Source organism: Schistocerca gregaria, chromosome 2, assembly GCF_023897955.1.
Source record: "Schistocerca gregaria isolate iqSchGreg1 chromosome 2, iqSchGreg1.2, whole genome shotgun sequence".
NCBI lineage: Eukaryota > Metazoa > Arthropoda > Insecta > Orthoptera > Acrididae > Schistocerca > Schistocerca gregaria.
Genome location: NC_064921.1, coordinates 382,243,107 through 382,267,524, shown reverse-complemented (window position 1 = coordinate 382,267,524; position 24,418 = coordinate 382,243,107). Strand labels below are relative to the sequence as shown.

At 42.4% G+C, this 24,418-nt stretch overlaps 1 protein-coding gene across 3 annotated transcripts in view; it reads left to right on the top strand.

The window, feature by feature from the left end:
• LOC126320713 (esterase FE4-like) overlaps positions 1 to 6,598 on the top strand; it is a 104,747-nt gene extending 98,149 nt beyond the window's left edge. For all 3 annotated transcript variants that reach the window (XM_049994090.1, XM_049994089.1, XM_049994091.1), the window contains exon 12: positions 6,238 to 6,598. In XM_049994090.1, coding sequence (XP_049850047.1) covers positions 6,238 to 6,391 — 154 coding nt within the window. In that variant the 3' untranslated portion in view covers positions 6,392 to 6,598. The remainder of the gene's footprint in view (positions 1 to 6,237) is intronic.
• The last annotated feature ends 17,820 nt before the right edge of the window (positions 6,599 to 24,418 follow it).

Sequence of the window (24,418 nt, the reverse complement as noted above, 5' to 3'; positions counted from 1 at the left end):
AGCACTCGTTTTTGAAGTTATCAACATCAAGAACTGGTAGAAGCCGACCTCGGGAGAGATCAGGTTGGATTCCACAGAAATATTGAAATACGTGGGGCAATACCGACACTACTACTTATCTTAGAAGATAGATTAAGGAAATGCAAACCTGCGTTTCTAGCATTTGTAGACTTGGAGAAAGCTTTTGACAATGTTGACTGGAATACTCTCTTTAAAATTCTGAAGGCGGCAGGGGTCAAATACAGGAAGCAAAAAGCTATTTGCAATTTCGAAGGGAACCGGACGCCAGCTGTAACAGTCGAGTTACATAAAAGGGATGCAGTGATTGGGAAGGGAGTGAGACAGGTTTGTAGCCTAGCCCCGATGTTATTCAATCTGTAAGCCGAGCAAGCAGTAAAGGAAACAAATCAAAAATTCGGGGTAGGAATTAATGAGGTTTTTCGATCACATTATAGTTCTGTCAGAGACAGCAAAGGACTTGGAAGAGAAGTTGAACGGAATAGTCAGTGTCTTGACAGGAGGATATAAGATCAACATCACCAAAAGCAAAACGAGGATAATGGAAGATAGCCGAATTAAGTCGGGTGATGCTGAGGGAATTAGATTAGGAAATGAGACACTTAAAGTAGTAAAGGAGTTTTGCTAGTTGGGGAGCAAAATAACTAATGATGGTCGAAGTAGAGAGGTATAAAATGTAGTGTGGCAATGGCAAGGAAAGCGTTTCTGAAGAAGAGAAATTTGTTAACATCGAGTACAGATTTAAGTGTCAGGAAGTTGTTTCTGAAAGTATTTGTATGGAGTTTATCCATGTATGGAAGTGAAACGTTGACAATAAATAGTTTAGGCAAGAAGAGAATAGAAGCTTTCGAAATGTGGTGCTACAGAAGAATGCTGAAGATTAGATGAGTACATCACATAGCTATTGAGGAGGTACTGAATAGAATTGGGGAGAAGAGAAATTTGTGGCACATCTGGACTAGAAGAAGAGACCGGTTGGTAGGACATGTTTTGGGGCACCAAGGGATCACAAATTTAGTATTGGTGGGCAGCGTGGAGGGTACAAATCGTAGAGGGAGACCAAGAGATGAATACATTAAGCAGATTCAGAAGGATGAAGGTTGCAGTGGGTATTGAGAGATGAAGAAGCTTGCACAGGATAGAGTAGCATGGAGAGCTGCATCAAACCAGTCTCAGGACTGAAGACCACAACAACAACAACAACAACAACTTCAAGATTTCCTTCCACTGAGCTGGGTAGGAACTCAGTGAAAGATCTTCCTCCATTTATTTCTGTCCTGGAATAGCTTTTCTCTCACCATTGCATCCAACATTACTCCTACTCTTGTGATCTTGATTAATGTGGTCTGCCCATCTGTAACCAGACCGCACAATCGGTCTTTTTCCTTGTACCTCCATCTCCAAATACTAATGTGGTATCAGAGTCTAGTGCATTAGGAAAAGCTACCGACACTACAAGTTTCATTATTCTGTAAGCGCTCTTACTTTGTTAGTTTATGTAACTTGTGATAGATCTGCAGTAGCTACTTCTGCCACCGAATGTATCAGGATGACCAAATGTAGCGGAAGAAGTAGAAGGCACTGTATTAACACTTGTCTGAGTTTTCTTAGTGATTTATTGTTTCCAACTACAGTGCCGTGTTTCTCTTGGTGTGTGTCGCTGGTTCCTGCAGTGCTGAGGACACCTCTTCACTGTGTGCGAAATTGCTTGGTGCACAATGGCTGTCTCAGTGACCCATGCATGAACCATGTGTCGGCCTTCTACGCCAGCTTAGTTGCGGTATCGTCAGGATGCCAACAGTCGACTCAGCGGTCTGCATCCCTGCTGACTCAGCGCTGCTCGGTGTGAGCCTCAGGCGACCAGCTGCGGGCTCTCTCTGGCTTGGCTGAGGTTGCAGCAACAACAAGAGCCCGCGATCTGGCGTCCGATTCTGTGGCCCTCGCCTCGGGATGCTTCCAGCATGTGTTGGAAGCCAGGACGAATGCCCGTGGTAGTGAGCCATGGAGTGGCCTACCGCTGGCTGACTACGGACACCGCTTTGGCCTCAGAGGGTCGAACCAGCGTCGCTCCATCGACTGGAACGCTGGCGCCCCATCTGCTGCTGCGTGTAGCTGGTGGTGTGACATGCCCCACTATCCGGGAGAGTTGCCACACTTGAATGAATCTTGTTAGAAACCCGCACCTATTTATACGCAGCTGTGCGCCTCTGTTTTGCCATATGCACCGCTTCCTGCCACGTACTCATAACATGCTAGATTGGCCAGTGGGCCCCTTCTGCCTGCGATTTGCGACATGCAAAACTGCTGTGTATACTCTTTGAGCAATTTGACGGCCCTGTGACCTCTATTCTCCTCACGCAACTGTTAGTATGCATAACTCTCTGCAATCTGGCCAGCACCTGGCTGTAACTTGTGCTCAGAATATTGCACAAAAGTAACTTTCCCTGTCCTAAACGATGGTCCGCTACATTATTCCCCTCTTCAGAAAGACCTGGCCCCAGGTCGACCCCTAACTAGCCCTTAACGTGTTTGGGTCTGCACCTATGGCGTATTTCCTTACTATTAGAAAACTTAAATGTGGTCTAGTGCCCCTTAAAACCATGACATGAAACAAAGCGTAAAATTCCTTACTGAACGACCACTGTTCGATCAACCCCTTACCTACTCGTCTCACGTCTTCGATATCCAATCTACTGGGTCTCTCACGTCTTCGGTATCCAATCCACTGGGACTCGGACTACCCTTGCTTCCCCCTTTTAATTATCTCTCTGCCTGATCAAAAAGAAAACAACACACAACAATGTATGGCTATGATGACAATTGGCACAGTGATGCTCAAAATGATCGTTGTTTGCCGTTGCATTTTCTTATACTGAGTGCAACATTGCACAAGCTGTTCAGCTGATATGCGTCCCTCTTGCTTTAAAATGAACTAGTTTATGGGTCTCAATAGACCTTGCTCCATACTTTGAGTTAACAAGGCCAGAATGTGCCTTGGCAAAGACTCTAAAGGGACTTCTGGCCAGTACAGCTGTGGCTGTGTAACATTCAGTTGTGTGACTCCTGAAATTGACGCTGGCAGGAGGAAGGTTGGTCCTATTATGTTACACTTAGTTCCAGTGATTGAAATTCCGCTCCCGTCGAGCTCTATAAGTTTCCCTTCTGCAAATATTCCCTACTCAAAGCAACTTGCTACTACTACCAAGTTGTCGTAGGTGGAGAAGATCCAATGCATTCCGACCTGTTGCAGGCTCAATTCTGGCTCCAAGATGTCCCTTGGACAGTCTATTACTTTCCCCTTGGATAAAAATAACTAAATCGTGCATGTGTCCGGATTGGTACTTACCATCCTGGCTGGACATACCATTACCTTCCCTCTGGCAGCTTCGTAATTCCTCCCTTGCCATTTCACCGTACCGGTTTCTGGTTGCGGAGATCAGCAACACCTCTTTTGTTTTCACGTTCACAAACTTGCTCAACGCTCCCTACTTCACTGGATATGGGTGCACCGTGTAACACTGAAACCTCAAATTCTTCCCCATAATCGGGAATTGGACCAAAATACACACTCGTGGGTGGTCAGTTGTTACCATTACTGTTGCAGCATGGTAGAAAAACGGCAAATTTTGTTCTCTGGGCTCCATTATTCAACATAACCCTGACAGTAGTTCGTTCTGCGCCTTGCGCAATCCACATAAATATTGGTCCAGCGGTAACAAATTGGTACTTATCTGGCCTTGCAATGTGTCATGCAGCGCTTCTTGCAGTTTCGTTATCACTCTCTGCACATCCCACACACTGTCCGCTACTCCTTGCGAAAGTCTGGTTAACACCACCCCGCTATCTAGCACTTCCAGATGCCCCTGTAGTGTTCCCAGGTTACGATTTATTACGTTTTCTGATGCCTTAACGTATTCCACTAACTGCCCTGCTAATGTGTGCACAAAGCGTGCGTTGTTCAGGCCGCGCGACTGCTACGGTCGCAGGTTCGAATCCTGTCTCGGGCATGGACTTGTGTGATGTCCTTAGGTTGGTTAGGTTTAAGAAGTTCTAAGTTCTAGGGGACTGATGACCACAGATGTTAAGTCCCATAGTTCTCAGAGCCATTTGAACCATTTGAATCGTTGTTCAGGACTTCCCCTTGCGATGTCCCTATCTGAGATGCATGCCAAGCTTCTGTTGCCCCACTCCCCTCTGCGACGTGCCTCACGGCTTCCACCGTGTTGTTCAGTTCTTTTATATCGCTTTCATCTGCAATTCCAAAACCTGTCTTTAAAATTTTTCCCCCTGCGTTCAGTCATCCTCATTTCTGTCTTACTCATGGCACCGCTTCCTCCATCTGTCGTACCTGCTTTCGGAACGTCCTATAAGCCTCATGCGATTTCTTATACTCCCCTGCAACTTCTTTCAGCATTCCCTTGCCCTCTGTACATTGCGTAAGCTCTTCGAACACTTCCTCAAGCCTCCTTACTTCATTCCGCATTTCCCATACGTTCTATACCAACCTTAACGCCCACTGGTGACTAAACACCACCACATCTTCATGCCTTGAGTACAGCACACCCCGATCCAGGTGCTGCCCCCGTAAAGCGTCCACCCCAATGATGAAGAGATGAATCGCTGCCAACGCTCCCCCTTTCAGTTACCTGAAGACAGGGATCACCATCATCCTTCCTCCCTCTTCAAAAGGACTGCTGTCCGCAGCGGGCTATATACGAAAATACTTACAAAGTTGTGGAGAAAAATGAAAAAGAATCGAGAAGCTATGCGTGGTCCAATAGGGTCTAATCACACATAAATAACGAAGTTTTATATTATTTGTATTTTGTAATTAGTACAGTTTTAAGGGACTGTAACTACATCAACGGATTCTAATTAACCAAACGAATGTAATCGGTAATACAATTAGGTTGTATAAGCCATGAGTTAATATTCAAAACTTTTGTTTCTGTGCAGCTGCTATATAAATAATGCTACGGTACTGAAGATATTTGCAAACAAAGCTTAGGGGAACAATAACACAACAGCAGCAAATGATACACCTGCTTCCTCACACCCTGTGTATAACATTGCTACACGACCATAGTAGTGTACATTAACTGTCTTACCAGTGCGGTACACAAATCGTCGTGTGTACATGTTATAACTATGAAACGTTAACCCGCCACACGTTCTGGTTATACTGGGCACTACCGCAAACGGTGACAAATCTTGGAACAGCTTGCGTTACAGCACACGGTTTTATTGTCAGCAATGTGAACTCACCACTCTACTCTATAGGGGCAATAGAGATGGTTGATATTGTTACAAGAATATTAGTGGGAGAAGCTGCGACCCGTACTATCTCTCCACCTGCTGTTTCCTTCAGGCGTTTTCCCTGTAGAAAAAATAAATAAATAAACAAAATTAAAACTAAAAAAAGCTATGAGGTAGCCGTAGTGGGCCAGCGACTGACTACATAGAAGAAAAACATGCTTTGCAGACAACTAGATATATACTGAAAAATAAGAAAAGCTTAAAAAATATACAATACGTTGATTATTTTACAACAACCGTAATATAACGGAGCTCTTCCCTGACTGTTGTGACTCAGAGCCTGCATCAACAAAAGGTTTATAAACCGCCGGAGAAGTCCCGAATTGTGTCTGGAAAACTCATTTATTAGCTCGCCTTAAAGCGAACGCTTGCAAACGTAAAATTCAATTAAACTTCCTTCATACGAAAACAATCCAGCTGCCACATGGTTATATGTGTTGACATTGCACGAGAAGCAATTTATAATATTCACTGCGTTTCATTTACTCGAGAAAATTTATAGTATGAAAGCGGGTAGAGTTTTCGTGAGTTTTCGTTCTAGCATAACCTAAGTTGGTACAAAACTTATAAATACGTAATTTTGGCTGAAGTAATGAATTTACACTGCTACAAAACCACACATCTCCACGAATGTCTGTGCCATGAGTCGTATAAAAATACAATATTTGGGACATAAAACGAGCGAACACTCACGGGTAATGCTTTATTCCCGTTCGCACTAGGCGACTACCGCCTACAAATCAGTACGAGGAGCGATCTATGATCGTGGGCCACGTGATTATCATGTCGCCAAATCCTCGAGTCATTATCGCCAGTTGTTGAATCCTGGTGATTCTGCTGCATCATTATTCAAGCAGCTCCTCAATGGGCCGACGAAGCTGACGGCTATTATTTTTGTTTCAGTAACCCAACTCCAGAGGATGCATCGAATCTGACTGAGACTTGGTGGACGTACAGTGAATCATCGCCTTACTATTTAAAGATAACATCTCCTTTAAGCACGGCAACGAACATGGATGAACCCTACATGAGCTTCTGGCACGACTTACTGTCGTGAATGCAAACACTATAAAGTTTGTTTTGTGGAGTATGTTTCCTCTTATTGCCACCAATCACACTGGAGCCATCAAGGACAACGTATTATCGGAAGTGTATACAAAGTTTTCCGTCATTATGTAATTGTACTGTTCTTCATATGTAGAAATTATACAAATGTATTGTGGTTTAAGATTATGAATTTGTATTAAATATTACTTTACATATGCGTTTTATTTTCGTTTCCTCAATCCTCTGTTTCCTCTGCCGTTGTGTGAAATGACGTCAACAGCACTTGACGCTCGCTAAAATCAATATCAGTCACTGCAAACTCCTGATCATTACTGCGACAACAGACCCCATCCGATTTTTCGATATTAGAGGAATAGTTGTGCTATGTACCTGAATCTGTAAATCGTTTTTATTGATACTGGTAGCCAATAAAACATTTATCATGAGAAATCCAGCCAGAATAGAGCCATTACATTCCCTGGGAAAACCAAATTTTAACGGTCAATTTACTGAGTTACCTGTATTTGTAAAAAAGGTAAGAAATACATCATCAACTCACATCTTATATATTACTACAATCTTGTAACAAAATTTTTTCGACACGACCTAAATGACAAACGTAAAACATGCATTCTAGTAACTAAAAACATTACTGCTGACTCTGATAGGTACAAATACACGACCGCTTCATATCTGATGATTTACACTACATATAATGATTCTTCGTTCTGGGTTTTGCTCTCCTTGTCGTGAATGAACACATGAATATATCAACTGCGTAGTGAATCTGGTAAGTGCTGCAAAGTTGATTTACTCCACATACCATTATGGCACCTATGCCATGTCTCACAGAAAAGAGAACAGTTATGGATTTTCGAGCTTTGTAATATTTTTATGTACATTCTACATCTGTATCTACATAATTACTCTGCAATTCACATTTAAGTGCTTGGCAGAGGGTTCATCGAACCACAATCATACTATCTCTCTATCATTCCACTCCCGAACAGCGCGCGGGGAAAACGAACACTTTCTTTTCGAGCTCTGATTTCTCTTATTTTATTTTGATGATCATTCCTATTTATGTACGTTGTGCTCAACAAAATATTTTCACATTCGGAAGAGGAAGTTGGTGACTGAAATTTCGTAAATAGATCTCGCCGCGACGAAAAACGTCTTTGCTTTAATGACTTCCATCGCAACTCGCGTATCACATCTGCCACACTCTATCCCCTATTACGTGATAATACAAAATGAGCTGCCCTTGTTTGCACCCTTTCGATGTCCTCCGTCAGCCCCACCTGGTAAGGATCCCACACCGAGCAGAGGACGAACGAGTGTAGTGTAAGCTGTCTCTTTAATGGACTTGTTGCATCTTCTAAGTGTCCTGCCAATGAAACGCAACCTTTGGCTGGCCTTCCCCACAATGTTATCTATGTGGTCTTCCCAAATGAAGTTGTTCGTAATTTTAACACCCAGGTACTTAGTTGAATTGACAGCCTTGAGAATTGTGCTACTTATCGAGTAATCGAATTCCAACGGATTTCTTTTGGAACTCATGTTGATCACCTTACACTTTTCGTTATTTAGTGTCGACTGCCACCTGCCACACCATACAGCAATCTTTTCTAAACCGCTTGGCAACTGATACTGGTCTTCGGATGACCTTACTAGACGGTAAATTACAGCATCATCTGCGAACAACCTAAGAGAATAGTGCATCGGCAAATTGTAATACATGAAACATGTACAAGTGAACAGTAAAAGACACTACGTATAGATATCGATATCTCCTTTACAGGAAGAGGTCTCCGGTTGCAGTGAACAATAAAAAAATCTTATTTTAAATTATAAGAACAATATGGCGTTTCTCTGGAAAATAATTCTGATTTGATTCAAATGTAATTTTGGAGTTTTTTGTATTGATTTCAGTTTTCCTATAGTAATGAATTTTATAAACCGAGTTAGGAAACTGCTGCGGAAGCAAAGGGAACTTCACAGCAAACATAAACATAGCCAAAGCCTTGCAGACAAACAAAAATTACGCGAAGCGAAATGTATTGTGAGGAGGGCTATGCGAGAGGCTTTCAATGAATTCGAAAGTAAAGTTCTATGTACTGACTTGGCAGAAAATACTAAGAAATTTTGGTCCTATGTCAAAGCGATAGGTGGATCAAAACAAAATATCCAGACACTCTGTGACCAAAATGGTCCTGAAACAGAGGATGACAGACTAAAGGCCGAAATACTAAATGTCTTCTTTCAAAGCTGTTTCACACTGTGCTTCCTTCTCTAGATTGTCGCACAGTTGACAAAATGGTAGATATCGAAGTAGACGACAGAGGGATAGAGAAACAATTAAAATCGCTCAAGTAGAAAGGCCGCTGGTCCTGATGGGATACCAGTTCGATTTTACACAGAGTACGCGAAGGAACTTGCCCCCCTTCCTGCAGCGGTGTACTGTAGGTCTCTAGAAGAACGTAGTGTTCCAAAGGATTGCAAAAGGGCACAGGTCATCCCCGTTTTCAAGAAGGGACGTCGAACAGATGTGCAGAACTATAGACCTATATCTCTAACGTCGATCAGTTGTAGAATTTTGGAACACGTATTATGTTCGAGTATAATGTCTTTTCTGAAGACTAGAAATCTACTCTGTAGGAATCATCATGGGTTTCGAAAAAGACGGTCGTGTGAAACCCAGCTCGCGCTATTCGTCCACGAGACTCAGAGGGCTTTAGACACGGGTTCACAGGTGGATGCCGTGTTTCTTGACTTCCGCAAGGCGTTTGACACAGTTCCCCACAGTCGTTTAATGAACAAAGTAAGAGCATACGGACTATCAGATCAATTGTGTGATTGGATTGAGGAGTTCCTAGATAACAGAACGCAGCATGTCATTCTCAATGGAGAGAAGTCTTCCGAAGTAAGAGTGATTTCAAGTGTGCCGCAGGGGAGTGTCATGGGACCGTTGCTATTCACAATACACATAAATGACCTTGTGGATGACATCGGAAGTTCACTGAGGCTTTTTGCACATGATGCTGTGGTGTATCGAGAGGTTGCAACAATGGAAAATTGTACTGAAATGCAGGAGGATCTGCAGCGAATTGACGCATGGTGCACGGAATGGCAATTGAATCTCAATGTAGACAAGTGTAATGTGATGCGAATACATAGAAAGATAGGTCCCTTATCATTTAGCTACAAAATAGCAGGTCAGCAACTGGAAGCAGTTAATTCCATAAGGTATCTGGGAGTACGCATTAGGAGTGATTTAAAATGGAATGATCATATAAAGTTGATCGTCGGTAAAGCAGATGCCAGACTGAGATTCATTGGAAGAATCCTAAGGAAATGCAATCCGACAACAAAGGAAGTACGTTACAGTACGCTTGTTCGCCCACTGCTTGAATACTGCTGAGCAGTGTGGGATCCGTACCAGATAGGGTTGATAGAAGAGAAAGAGAAGATCCAGCGGAGAGCAGCGCGCTTCGTTACAGGATCATTTAGTAATCGCGAAAGCGTTACGGAGATGATAGATAAACTCCAGTGGAAGACTCTGCAGGAGAGACGCTCAGTAGCTTGGTACGGGCTTTTGTTAAAGTTTCGAGAACATAGCTTCACCGAAGAGTCAAGCAGTATATTGGTCCCTCCTACGTATATCTCGCGAAGATACCATTAGGATAAAATCAGAGAGATTAGAGCCCACACAGAAGCATACCGACAATCCTTCTTTCCACGTACAATACGAGACTGGAATAGAAGGGAGAACCGATAGAGGTACTCAGGGTACCCTCCGCCACACACCGTCAGGTGGCTTGCGGAGTATGGATGTAGATGTAGATGTACATAAAGGATTACACGAGCGTCAAAAACGGAAAATGACACTCACCCGGGACAAGATTTTCAAACGCAAATAGAAAAAAAATGTATTAGTACACAAAGAAATCGTAACGCAAGAACACAGGAAGAAAGTAAAAAAATTACTTCCAGGTTTCCTGAGATATTTGGCTTTAAGAACGTCGCTTCGTAAAACTAGCAGTAGCTGGACGACACTGTAGTACTCCATTTGTCTTGACAACGGTTTACCATTCGAGAGATATTTAAGATAATACTCATTTATTGTTTCGTATCAGCTGCACACCATTTTAATTCGATTACATGTATCGATCACTGTGAATCATCTTCAGATAAGTAACTGCGTCAGCAACGCCTCTTGTCTTCTCAGAGCAACATTTCAGAGTACATTTGAGAAATGTCCTGATGGAACCGCTCTCCGTGTTCGTTAATAGCGGCGCCAAGATTGACCAGGAAGAAGTCGAAATGATCAATCAAGAAACGTAGTTAAAGTGACGTGCTAAATTCCATGGTCTCAGTAGTTCTGGTGCAATATCGCAGCAGTTATCTACCCTACTCCCGCCTAAGAAGATCTAGCAGGAACTTCTTAAGGAGAGCCTTGCAGTTCTTTCACCATCACTCAACAAACCAAGGAAATGTTCATGAGGCATTATTTCGCTTTTTTCGATCCTACAAATACTCTTTCCTACAGCTTTATTTAATTTATCCGTGGAAACATATCTCGCAAGTGCATGAATCTAGGTGAAGATTTGTCCATAGTCCTCACAAAGTTTTTGACGCGTTCCAATTTAATGTCAAGCGGTGGTAGATACACTTATTTGGGTTCAACAAAAGGAATATTTGGAATATTTACATTAGTCCATCCAAGTAGTAGTTCGTTGGAGGAGGTCACCTTTCTCTCATAACAGTGTTTTGTTCCTGTCTCTTCTGTCCCACTCGCATACAAGGTAGCAGTGCTTTCTGTGCCCGAACTGCATGCCAAAAAGACCTATAGTTACCTTGAGATCTCATACAGGTCATCGTGTTTCTAATGCAGGATAAGCGTCAGTAACAGTTTATACTCGCAGTTCTCCTACAGCTCCTTCAGATTAACTTAGGAGCAGTCGGACCACAAGAAAAGTTGTTCCCATTGCGCAGAAGTACTTCGTTCAGAATGGTTTTGCTGGAAACTATACAAATCCGCTCATTTACACTGAAGTCATCGCCGAAAGTCTCCATTAAGAACTAGACATCATTACAAAAGATCATGTCACCTTCCCTGAATAACGTTAAGAAAGGAGCATCGAGATACGATACATCTACTTTCGGAACGCAAGAAGGTACCATTATTTTAAAACTGAATCTGAAACCTCAGCCTGCTGCTTCGACAAATTTAAATCACGAACAAGACCAGCGGAAATCACACAGGCCCGTCATAAGACACTGAAACAAATTAATTCAGTTGCATATTTCAGAAGTACATTCACTGAAAACGGAAATGGATTACAGTCCATACTGTATAAATCAACAAATATAGTTAAAGTGAAGTGTTAAATTTCATGAATTGGTATGGCCTCAGTACTTCTTGAGCAATCCGTGAAGTGTGCGAAAAATTCAAAAGGACTATTAGCCGTCAGTAAAGATGGAGTATCGTGTTGTTGATCTTCATCGCTTGCAATAAGTCCAAGGGCATCATTTACGGCTTCGAAACCGTACAAAATCTGCCCTCTCAATTTCCGGTTGCTAATAAAACGGAGCAGACTCGAGTGAAAGTATCGATCACGAGAGCGACTCCTGCTTGACATGTGGGTCGAGTATTGTTTCTTATTTGTATTTGAACTTTAGTACCCACTTTCGTATATTGTAACTGCTCAGCGGCGGGCAATGGAGCGAACAACCACGTTTCCTTTTCATCCCTTTGTTTCACGGCATTCTCTCTTTTGTAGGTTTTGTTGTTACTGGCTGTATATACTTGTATACAGAAGATAATACATAATTCAAAAAATAGTTCAAATGGCTCTGGGCACCATGGGACTTAGCTTCTGAGGTCATCAGAGTGCCCTAGGACTTAGAACTACTTAAACCTAACTAACCTAAGGACATCACACACATCCATGCCCGAGGCAGGATTCGAACCTGCGACCGTAGCGGTCGCACGGTTCCAGATTGTAGTGCCTAGAACCGCTCAATCACCTCGGCCGGCGTACATAATTCAGTTAACATCTTTTATCGCTGCAAGATAAACTCCCGTACAAAAAATAGCTTATAAATTAATTTCAATCAACTCCACGCTCTGGCCATGATAGGTCATTCAGAAGCAACCGGTCGCTGTGTCATTCTCTGCCAATAGAGTCTTTGATATGCGGTCAGCATGCCGATCTCTCAACCGTTGTCACTTACAAAAGGAATGTGGCTGTGTAGTATGCGACTAGACAAGAAGTAACCATTCTATCATCGATTAAGATTAGTTTCGTATATGGTTTTTTTGGTCATCAGACTACTGACTGGTTTGATGCGGCCCGGCAAGAATTCCTTTCCTGTGCTAACCTCCTCATCTCAGAGTAGCACTTGCAACCTACGTCCTCAATTATTTGCTTGACGTATTCCAATCTCTGTCTTCCTCTACAGTTTTTGCCCTCTACAGCTCCCTCTAGTACCATAGAAGTCTTCCCTCATGTCTTAGCAGATGTCCTATCATCCTGCCCCTTCTCCTTATCAGTGTTTTGCACATATTCCTTTCCTCTCCGATTCTGCGTAGAACCTCCTCATTCCTTACCTTATCAGTCCAGCTAATTTTCAACATTCGTCTGTAGCACCACATCTCAAATGCTTCGATTCTCTTCTATTCCGGTTTTCCCACAGTCCATGTTTCACTACCATACAATGCTGTACTCCAGACGTACATCGTCAGAAATTTCTTCCTCAAATTAAGGCAGGTATTTGATATTAGTAGACTTCTCTTGGCCAGAAATGCCTTTTTTGCCATAGCGAGTCTGCTTTTGATGTCCTCCTTGCTCCGTCCGTCATTGGTTATTTTACTGCCTAGGTAGCAGAATTCCTTAACTTCATTGGCTTCGTGACCATCAATCCTGATGTTAAGTTTCTCGCTGTTCTCATTTCTACTACTTCTCATTACCTTCGTCTTTCCCCGATTCACTCTCAAACCTTACTGTGTACTCATTAGACTGTCCATTCCGTTCAGCAGATCATTTAATTCTTCTTCACTTTCACTCAGGATAGCAATGTCATCAGCGAATCGTATCACTGATATCCTTTCACCTTGTATTTTAATTTCACTCCTGAACCTTTCTTTTATTTCCATCATTGCTTCCTCGATGTACAGATCGAAGAGTAGGGGCGAAAGGTTACAGCCTTGTCTTACTCCCTTCTTAATACGAGCACTTCGTTCTTGTTCGTCCACTCTTATTATTCCCTCTTGGTTGTTGTACATATTGTGTATGACCCATCTCCCCCTATAGCTTACCCCTAATTTTTTCAGAATCTTGAACAGTTTGCACCATTTTATACTGTCGAACGCTTTTTCCAGGTTGACAAATCCCATGAACGTGTCTTGATTTTTCTTTAGCCTTGTTTCCATTATTAGCCGTAACGTCAGAATTGCCTCTCTCGTGCCTTTACTTTTCCTAAAGCCAAACTGATCGTCACCTAGCGCATTCTCAATTTTCTTTTCCATTCTTCTGTTTATTATTCTTGTAAGCAGCTTCGATGCATGAGCTGTTAAGCTGATTGTGCGATAATTCTCGCACTTGTCAGCTCTTGCCATCTTCGGAATTTTGAGGATGATGCTTTTCCGAAAGTCAGATGGTATGTCGCTAGATTCATATATTCTACACACGAACGTGAATAGTAGTTTTGTTGCCACTTCCCCTAATGATTTTAGAAATTCTGATGGAATGTTAACTATCCCTTCTGCCTTATTTGACCGTAAGTCCTCCAAAGCTCTTTTAAATTCCGATTCTAATACTGGATTCCCTATCTCTTCTAAATCGACTCCTGTTTCTTCTTATATCACATCAGACAAATTTTCACCCTCATAGAGGCTTTCAATGTATTCTTTCCACCTATCTGCCCTCTCCTCTGCATTTAACAGTGGAATTCCAGTTGCCCTCTTAATGTTACCACCGTTGCTTTTAATGTCCCCAAAGGTTGTTTTGACTTTCCTGTATGCTGAGTCTGTCCTTCCGACAATCGTATCTTTTTCGATGTCTTCACATTTTTCCTGCAGCCATTTCGTCTTAGCTTCCTGCACTTCCTATTTATTTCATTCCTCAGCGACTTGTATTTCTGTATTCCTGATTTTCCCGGAACATATTTGTACTTCCTCCTTTCATCAATCAACTGAAGTATTTCTTCTGTTACCCATGGTTTCTTCGCAGCTACCTTCTTTGTACCTATCTGTTCCTTCCCAACTTCTGTGATGGCCCTTTTTAGAAACGTCCATTCCTCTTCAACTGTGTTGCCTACAGCGCTATTCCTTATTGCTGTATCTATAGCGTTAGAGAACTTCAAACGTATCTCGTCATTCCTTCGAACTTCCGTATCCCACTTCTTAGCGTATTGATTCTTCCTGACTAATGTCTTGAACTTCAGCCTATTCTTCATCACTACTATATTGTGATCTGAGTCTATATCTGCTCCTGGGTACGCCTTACAATCCAGTATCTGATTTCGGAATCTCTGTCTGACCATGATGTAACCTAATTGAAATCTTCCCGTATCAATTCTTGAACAGGGTATTCGCTATTACTAGCTGAAACTTGTTACAGAAATCAATTAGTCTTTCTCCTCTTTCATTCCTTGTCCCAAGCCCATATTCTCCTGTAACATTTTCTTCTACTCCTTCCCCTACAACTGCATTCCAGTCGCCCATGACTATTAGATTTTCGTCCGCCTTTACGTACTGCATTACCCTTTCAATATCCTCATACACTTTCTCTATCTGTTCATCCTCAGCTTGCGACGTCGGCATGTATACCTGAACTATCGTTGTCGGTGTTGGTGTGCTGTCGATTCTGATTAGAACAACCCGGTCACTGAACTGTTCACAGTAACACACCCTCTGCCCTACCTTCCTATTCATAACGAATCCTACACCTTTTATACCATTTTCTGCTGCTGTTGATATTAGCCGATACTGATCTGACCAGAAATCCTTGTCTTCCTTCCACTTCACTTCACTGACCCCTACTATATCTAGATTGAGCCTTTGCATTTCCCTTTTCAGATTTTCTAGTTTCCCTGCCACGTTCAAGCTTCTGACATTCCACGCCCCGACTCGTAGAACATTATCCTTTCGTTGATTATTCAATCTTTTTCTCATGGTAACCTCCCCCTTGGCAGTCCCCTCCCGGAGATCCGAATGGGGGACTATTCCGGAATCTTTTGCCAATGGAGAGATCATCATGACACTTCTTGAACTACAGGCCACATGTCCTGCGGATACACGTTACGTGTCTTTAATGCAGTGGTTTCCATTGCCTTCTGCATCCTCATGTCGTTGATCATTACTGATTCTTCCGCCTTTAGGGGCAATTTCCCACCCCTAGGACAAGAGAGTGCCCTGACCACTTATTATCACCGGATAACGTACTTTGTTTCATTGTAACTTTAACGGTTCTTTTCCGCTCGAATCATGTGTCCCTTAGTAGCCTTCTAATTCATTCAGCGAAGTATAACTTTCGGTATTTGCAAAAAAAATTTAATGATAACTTGGCTGCTGTCGAACAGTAAAAGATAGCTTTGCTCTATTAATACCCGTTCGAACGTCTTTCGCATTATTGTTTCATGAATTTTAACAAAGCAACAGACATAAAGTGAGAGAGAAAAATATCTGCAAACTTAATGTCATAAGGCCTTATGAACTGCTCAGGTGCCATCTAGAATTGCGCTTCGCGAACATTCATGTTATATTTTTCACTGTGTTATGAACAATCGTTTACTTTCTCCTCAAACGCGACCTACTAGCTAATTGACACTAATTCTCATTAACATTAACCCATAACATGCGGTAACGCCAAAAAACGGCTTAGTTAAAATTGGACTCTGCAGTAGCCTACATTATTCGAACATTTAAACTCAGTTTCGTTGGCTCTTGTCTGTATAGCTTGCTGCTTTAAGTAAACTATACAGTAATTTAGTGTCGTCAAACGCTTCAATATGGTACTAACACCCTGTCAGAACCTGGTTATGCAAGCACATCCAACAAAAATTGGCCATTCTCAGTAGACATCACGCTGATGCGTGTGATACCGACCCTAACTTTCATAACGGCTTTAATTAGAAAAAGAGCCCGTAAGTTTTTTCAGATACCATATCCGCTATTAGCCTCTCATTGATGAATATAACCCTTAGAGATGCCAAATTGTCGTGATGCTGATACGTTTCAACCGCTGTTCCACATTGTCCAAATAACCTGGATCATTTCTATGGGATTAAGATCAGGTGTTAATGATACAGTCGACGGGCCTGAGTGCTCGTCAACCAAGAAGGTATGCTTGCAGTACTGTGAGTGCATCCCTGGGAGCACAGCTGTAATACAAGGTGTTACAAAAAGGTACGGCCAAACTTTCAGGAAACATTCCTCACACCCAAAGAAAGAAAATATGTTATGTGGACATGTGTGCGCAAACGCTTACTTTCCATGTTAGAGCTCATTTTATTACTTCTCTTCAAATCACATTAATCATGGAATGGAAACACACAGCAACAGAACGTACCAGCGTGACTTCAAACACTTTGTTACAGGAAAGGTTCAAAGTGTCCTCCGTTAGCGAGGATACATGCATCCATCCTCCGTCGCATGGAATCCCTGATGCGCTGATGCAGCCCTGGAGAATGGCGTATTGTATCACAGCCGTCCACAATACGAGCACGAAGAGTCTCTACATTTGGTACCTGGGTTGCGTAGACAAGCGCTTTCAAATTCCCCCATAAATGAAAGTCATGAGGGTTGAGGTCAGGAGAGCGTGGAGGCCATGGAATTGGTCCGCCTCTACCAATCCATCAGCCACCGAATCTGTTGTCGAGAAGCGTACGAACACTTCGATTGAAATGTGCAGGAGCTCCATCGTGCATGAACCACATGTTGTGTCGTACTTGTAAAGGCACATGTTCTAGCAGCACAGGTAGAGTATCCCGTATGAAATCATGATAACGTGCTCCATTGAGCGTAGGTGGAAGAACATGGGGCCCAATCAAGACATCACCAACAATACCTGCCCAAACGTTCACAGAAAATCTGTGTTGATGAAGTGATTGCACAATTGCGTGCGGATTCTCGTCAGCCCACACATGTTGATTGTGAAAATTTACAGTTTGATCACGTTGGAATGAAGCCTCATCCGTGATGAGAATATTTGCACTGAAATTAGGATAGACACATTGTTGGATGAACCATTCTCAGAAGTGTACCCGTGGAGGCCAATCAGCTGCTGATAGTGCCTGCACACGCTGTACTTGGTACGGAAACAACTGGTTCTCCCGTTGCACTCTCCATACAGTGACGTGGTCAACGTTACCTTGTACAGCAGCAACTTCTCTGACGCTGATAGTAGGGTTATCGTCAACTGCACGAAGAATTGCCTCGTCCATTGCAGGTGTCCTCGTCTTTCTAGGTCTTCCCCAGTCGCGAGTCATAGGCTGGAATGTTCCGTGCTCCTTAAGACGCCGATCAGTTGCTTCGAACGTCTTCCTGTCGGGACGCCATCGTTCTGGAAATCTGTCTCGATACAAACGTACCGCTCCACGGCTAGTGTCCCATGCTAATCCATACATCAAATGGGCAACTGCCAACTTAGCATTTGTAAACATTGCACTGACTGCAAAACCACGTTCGTGATGAACACTAATCTGTTGATGCTACGTACTGATGTGCTTGATGCTAGTGCTGTAGAGCAATGAGTCGCATGTCAACACAAGCACCGAAGTCAACATTGCCTTCCTTCAATTGGGCCAACTGGCGGTGAACGAGGAAGTACAGTACATACTGAAGAAACTAAAATGAGCTCTAACATGGAAATTATGCGTTTCCGGACACATGTCCACATAACACCTTTTGTTTATTTGTTGTGAGGAATGTTTCCTGAAAGTTTGGCCGTACCTTTTTGTAACACCCTGTATATGTGAAAGGGTAACAATACGTCACCGAGAACGTTGCAAAAAACATCGTGGTTAATTTTGCTAGCACTTGAAGTCATTTTACGAGATACATCCTCAAAATGTCACAGAACCACATCTGGTCTGATCTGCAACCTCCACACACTGCTGATTAAACGCCCCGTTGGTCCGTCGCTGGGCTCGACGCTTTGCATCGTTCGAACTGTGGCGGAATCACGACTCATTGCATTGGGCCACGGGCATTCAGACACCGGCTCTCCAGCACCCACTCAAAACGTACAGTTTTATGTAACAAACCGATTGTCAGTGACAAAACTGGACATTAGTTTCTGGCCAGAGCGCTTTCTTCTTCTTCTTCTTCTTCTCTTTTTTTTTTTTTTTTTTTTTTTTTTTTTTTTTTTTTTTTTCCAATGCACTTACACCATGCTATGCGGCTGCAGTTGGAACACCATTCCTTGTACGTCCACAGTCTTGTCATGTGGGTCACGTGACTCGCTGGTGCGAGTTGTTCGCCACCAACAGCGGTTCGAAGCGAGCAGTCTGTTCATTTAAGGAGTGACATTTTGGCTGTTGACCATACATTATTCTTCCGAAAGCAAAGACGTAGATTCTTAACAATTCGTAAGACTTAGCATTCCAATTCTACACAAACGCAATGGAACATCACGTTTAAATAATGAAACAAACAATCGTCATACAACACCTGAACGTTTGCAGCTATTCATACCACTCACTGTACTGGCACATGATGTTTGAAGCTATAGCCACACGATGGCAATTGTAGACTACAGTGATGCGGAGCAGTGTTACAACTAAAGGTAACATTGTAACCACTCTTTAAAAGGTGGATCACACGCTAATGTCCCGTCAACGTCGGGGTAATTGGAGATGGAGCACAAGTTGGAAAACTATCAGCATCATACATACTCATATACATTCACGGTAGTATTTCTGTTTTTTCGGCCGTTCTCATATTCCGTGGCCCAAATGAGCGAAAATGACCTCGTAATATAAAAAAGTCGCTACGTAACTTGAGGATAGTTGACAAAAAGTTTAAAAAATTAAAGCAATTAAGGTAATAGATTTCTGACGACGTACAGTTATGATTAAAACTACGTAGACTGGTGAAAAATTCCCAAAGAAAATAAATAAAGTGTGGCACAAAGTAGTCTTTCAGCTTATATTTCCACTATTTCGATTCTTTAGAGAATGAAAGTTGCGATGCGGAGTAAAATATTTCGGTATAGTGGTTATGATAGTGTAACTCATGTGAAATTTCTTTGTTTAAGAGCAGTGTTCACTTAGTGGATACTGCGATCCTGCTGAATGATTTAATTTCGGTAACAAGAATTTCCAACTGGAAGCATATGTATAGGAGGGGCAGGATCAAAATTCCGAATCTCTTGAGCAAAGGCCCAAATGATGTTTTTTATCTATTCTGGAGATCGTTCTGACCGCTCTCTCTCTTTTGCCAAAAAATATTCGCCTTTAATGTAAAAAGTTGCAAAATGACAAACATATGCAGCTGAGCAATGTAAACAAGCTTTCGTGTTTCAGTGTCAGTGACACTGATGATCATTCTTACAGTGGAGACAGCATCACTCTGTTTCGACCTGATTGACTATTTGATTACCTAGTGACAATAAAATTTACTATATAGGGGAACTCTGTATGAAAATCTATTTACATCATTTTGTTGCAGTTAAATGATAGTCTGTTCTGTGCATTCTACTTGCTTGTGAAACCAACCACTCTATTTCCCAAATCGGTTATGTTTGTTTGTTAGAGTTTTCAACAGTTATACACTACTGGCCATTAAAATATTGCTACACCACGAAGATGACGTGCTATAGACGCGAAATTTAACCGACAGGAAGAAGATGCTGTGATATACAAATGATTAACTTTTCAGAGCATTTACACAAGGTTGGCACCTGTGGTGACACTTCCAAAGTGCTGACATGAGGAAAGTTGCCAACCGATTTCTTATACACAAACAGAAATTGACCAGTGTTCCCTGGTGAAACGTTGCTTAAGGAGGAGAATTGCGTACCATTACGTTTCCGACTTTGATAAAGGTCGGATTCTAGCCTATCGCGACTGCGGTTTATCGTATCGCGACGTAGCTGCTCGAGTTGGTCGAGATCCAATGACTGTTATCAGAATATGGAATCGGTGGGTTCAGGAGGGTAATAAGGAAAGCCGTGCTGGATCCCAACAGATGGGGACGTTTTCAAGACAACAACCATCTGCACGATCAGTTCGACGACGTTTGCAGCAGCATGGCCTATCAGCTCGGAGACCATGGCTGCGGTTACCATTTACGCTGCATCACAGACAGGAGCGCCTGCGATGGTGTACTCAGCGAGGAACCTGGGTGCACGAATGGCAAAACGTCATTTTTTCGGATGAATCCAGGTTCTGTTTACAGCATCATGATCGTCGCATCTGTGTTTGGCGACATCACGGTGAACGCACATTAGAAGCGTGTATTCGTCATCTCCATACTGGCTTATCACCCGGCCTGATGGTATGGGGTGCCATGGGTTACACGTCTCGGTCACCTCTTGTTCGCAATGACGAAACTTTGAACAGTGGACGTTACATTTCAGATGTGGTACAACCCGTGGCTCTACTCTTCATTCGATCCCTGCGAAACCCTACATTTCAGCGGCATAATGCACTACCGCATGTTGCAGGTCCTGTACGGGCCTTTCTGGATACAGAAAATGTTCGACTGCTGCCCTGGCAACACATTCTCCAGATCTATCACCAATTGAAAACGTCTGGTCAGTAGTGGCCCAGCAACTGGCTCATCACAATACGCTAGTCACTACTCTTGATGAACTGTGGTATCGTGTTGAAGCTGCATGGGCAGCTGTACCTGAACACGCCATCCAAGCTTTGTTTGACTCAATGCCCAGGAGTAACAAGGCCGTTATTACGGCCAGAGGTGGTTGTTCTGAGTACTGATTTCTCAGGATCTACGCACCCAAATTGCGTGAAAATGTAATCACATGTCAGTTCTAGTATAATATATTTACCCAACGAATACCCGTTTATCATCTGCATTTCTTCTTGGTGTAGCAATATTAATGGCCAGTAGTGTACTTGTGTCTATGGCTCTCTATGTCCGAGTTATGGAAAATTTGTGGTACGTTCCTATGGGACCAAACTGCTGAGGTCATCAGTCTCCAACAGAACTTAATCTAACTTAAGCCACCTACGTCAAGGACAACAAACATCCCAAGCCCGAGGGAGGACTCAAACCGCGACGGGAGGAGCGGCGCGATCCGTGGGAAGGTGCCTAAGACCACGGAGCTATCCCACGCGGCGGTAGATACGGAAGAAACTATTCTAGTATATGTTCTTTAATTCCGTAACTTACTTAAAAGGGTAGTCCATTTCACAGCAGCAAATGTTCCGTTAAATGAAAGACAATACCTATCACACTCAACTTTTCAGTTAAGTTAGTAAGTTGCCCAGAAACAAAATAACACATTACCTTTTCTCTTCATGGTCATTTCCTGAAATGACGAGGCGGACATCAAATTACGTGCACTAAGATGTATCAGCTCTTTACCAAAACCTTCAAAAACGCTGATGGTACAGAAATTTCTCTCTCTCTCTCTCTCTCTCTCTCTCTCTCTCTCACACACACACACACACACACACACGCACACACACTCGCTCTCTCTTTGTGTGTGTGTGTGTGTATGTGTGTGTGAGTGTGTGTGTGTGCGTCTTTCCTCCTTTTTATGATCTGGTTCTACAACAATATATTTTAATATCTGTCGAAACTGAATGATCTGAAAGAAACATTCCAATGATAGTTTTGAACAGTACAACTGCATGCGCTTCTGATATTCATAAAGCTATTTGGTACTTCATGACGCCCATGTGCGTCCACACTGTTCACTTATTCAACAATTGGATCAATTTTCACCTTAATGCTTCTTGTAGCTGTATGATACATAGTTAAATTAAAACACTACCGTATGAGTGTTCAGTACGTTCCTTATACCAATAAATCTTTAGTTTAGCTTAGTCATAATACCAAAGAATAGTTATTAAATACTTGGGCCGCCTGTGTGAAATTAATATCACTTCCATTCTCCTACAGAAAATGTATAATAGGAAAGCACCCAACTTCTAACCTTATGTTTCTTTCATATTTGACCATGCCCTTTTGATTTTGTTCTCATAGTTTCAGGTTCTCTAGCAAGCCTATTTCTTTGGGGTAACGCGTCGTTTTAGCATATCTAATGATAATCTTCAGTACTTTACAGGATGACAGTAGGAAGAGTCGAAGAGTGAAAGGTCTGCCATTTTACTCATTTTCGTTAACTTTTTCGAATTTTGTGGGGAGAATTATTTGAGAACAGCCGTTCTCCGTGTTAGGATGAGTGGTGCTAAGACAATGTCCCGCAGCACGAGATTTGCTCGGTTGTAGAAAATTTTTGTGACAGTTATGTTCAACACATCGGTCCTTCACAGTCCTAATGGTCTAAAGAAATTACGATACGCCACAACTTGACACTCAGCCAAATCTTAATTACTATCAGCCTGTAGATACAAATCAGAGTGATTTGTCTTGCTATAAATGGCATTTCCCAATGTACTGTCAACCATTGTCCTGAACAACACATCACGGAAGGAAAGGCAAGCATCCTATTCCACTTCCATCGTGAAGCGAATATTAGGTTCAAAAAATGGTTCAAATGGCTCTGAGCACTATGGGACTTAACATCTGTGGTCATCAGTCCCCTAGAACTTATAACTACTTAAACCTAACTAACCTAATTACATCACACTCATCCATGCCCGAGTCAGGATTCGAACCTGCGACCGTAGCGGTCGCGCGGCTCCAGACTGAAGCGCCTAGAACCGCTCGGCCATACCAGGCGGCTCTTCAGGAGATTGTTAGCCTTTCTCTCAATACTTTTTGCCAATGGTAAACACTGATCCTTTAAACGTAATCCTGCTTGTCCAACACAACTGTAGCGTTGCCCTTGTCCGTGGATAAGATAGCAATGTCAGTATCCACTGTGAGTGAAAGCAAAGCAGCCCTCTCAGCTGCTGTGATATTACTCTGTGGCGAAAGTGCCCATGTGTGTTATCTTTCCTCATATACTCGGCATAATGAGGTTTAAAGTTTCTTGCGAAGCGATCTCTAGTCGCACTTGCGCCTTGGAAATGACAGGGTGTGCACCTGCACATGGCTATATTCATGTAAGTTACTTGAGCATTAACTTATCCGGAATACCTTCTGTTGCTACGCATATGTGTAACTCAATTCATGTGACAGATAGCTCGGCACGTTAGTAATAGCAAAATTACAAGCAAGGTAAGAAATTCCTGTTTCCGCAGTCGGTTTCACCTTTATTAAAAGTCCTTTTGAGTACATGCTGTGTAACAGTTGCAAACTGCTTTCTGCTGAAGATGTGATTGCTCAGTATATTGCTCAGTATTTTCCTTCCCAGGGAAGCGCTAAATGGATTCTTTTCTCTTACCGCAGGTTGACATAATGATTAACGACTCCAGACGCAACATAACCAAACTCGGCTGATGACCTTAGAAGTTAAGTTCCATAGTATTCCGCGCCATTTGAACCAGCCAACCAAACTCAACATCCACGTTATTTTTTGCATGTCAATCTGGATTTTGCATCTTCCAAACATATTTTTCATTCTAACAAAAATTCTTTACCTGAAATACATTTGTTGATGTTTACAACACTAGAGAGATATATTCATTTAAATTTTATTTCACTTTGTTTCGTAGAAAAAGTCGTGATTTCTACACTTTAAATCGACTTACACAATACGTTGCAGAGGTTGATTGTCTTGTTGAAACAATGATAGACACTTCGGCAGTACAGCACGAAGATACTGGAAGTTGCATCATAATGTGTCATTGGCGGCTCAGTTGATTCAAAACGATAAATATCTTATCTGCCTTCTTTATACCTGTATAACGTATGATATTGGCTGAAATATGTTCTTCAGAGTCGTCGAATAAGTGATTTTTGATAACAATACCTATCTGTGGGGAAATACGAGCA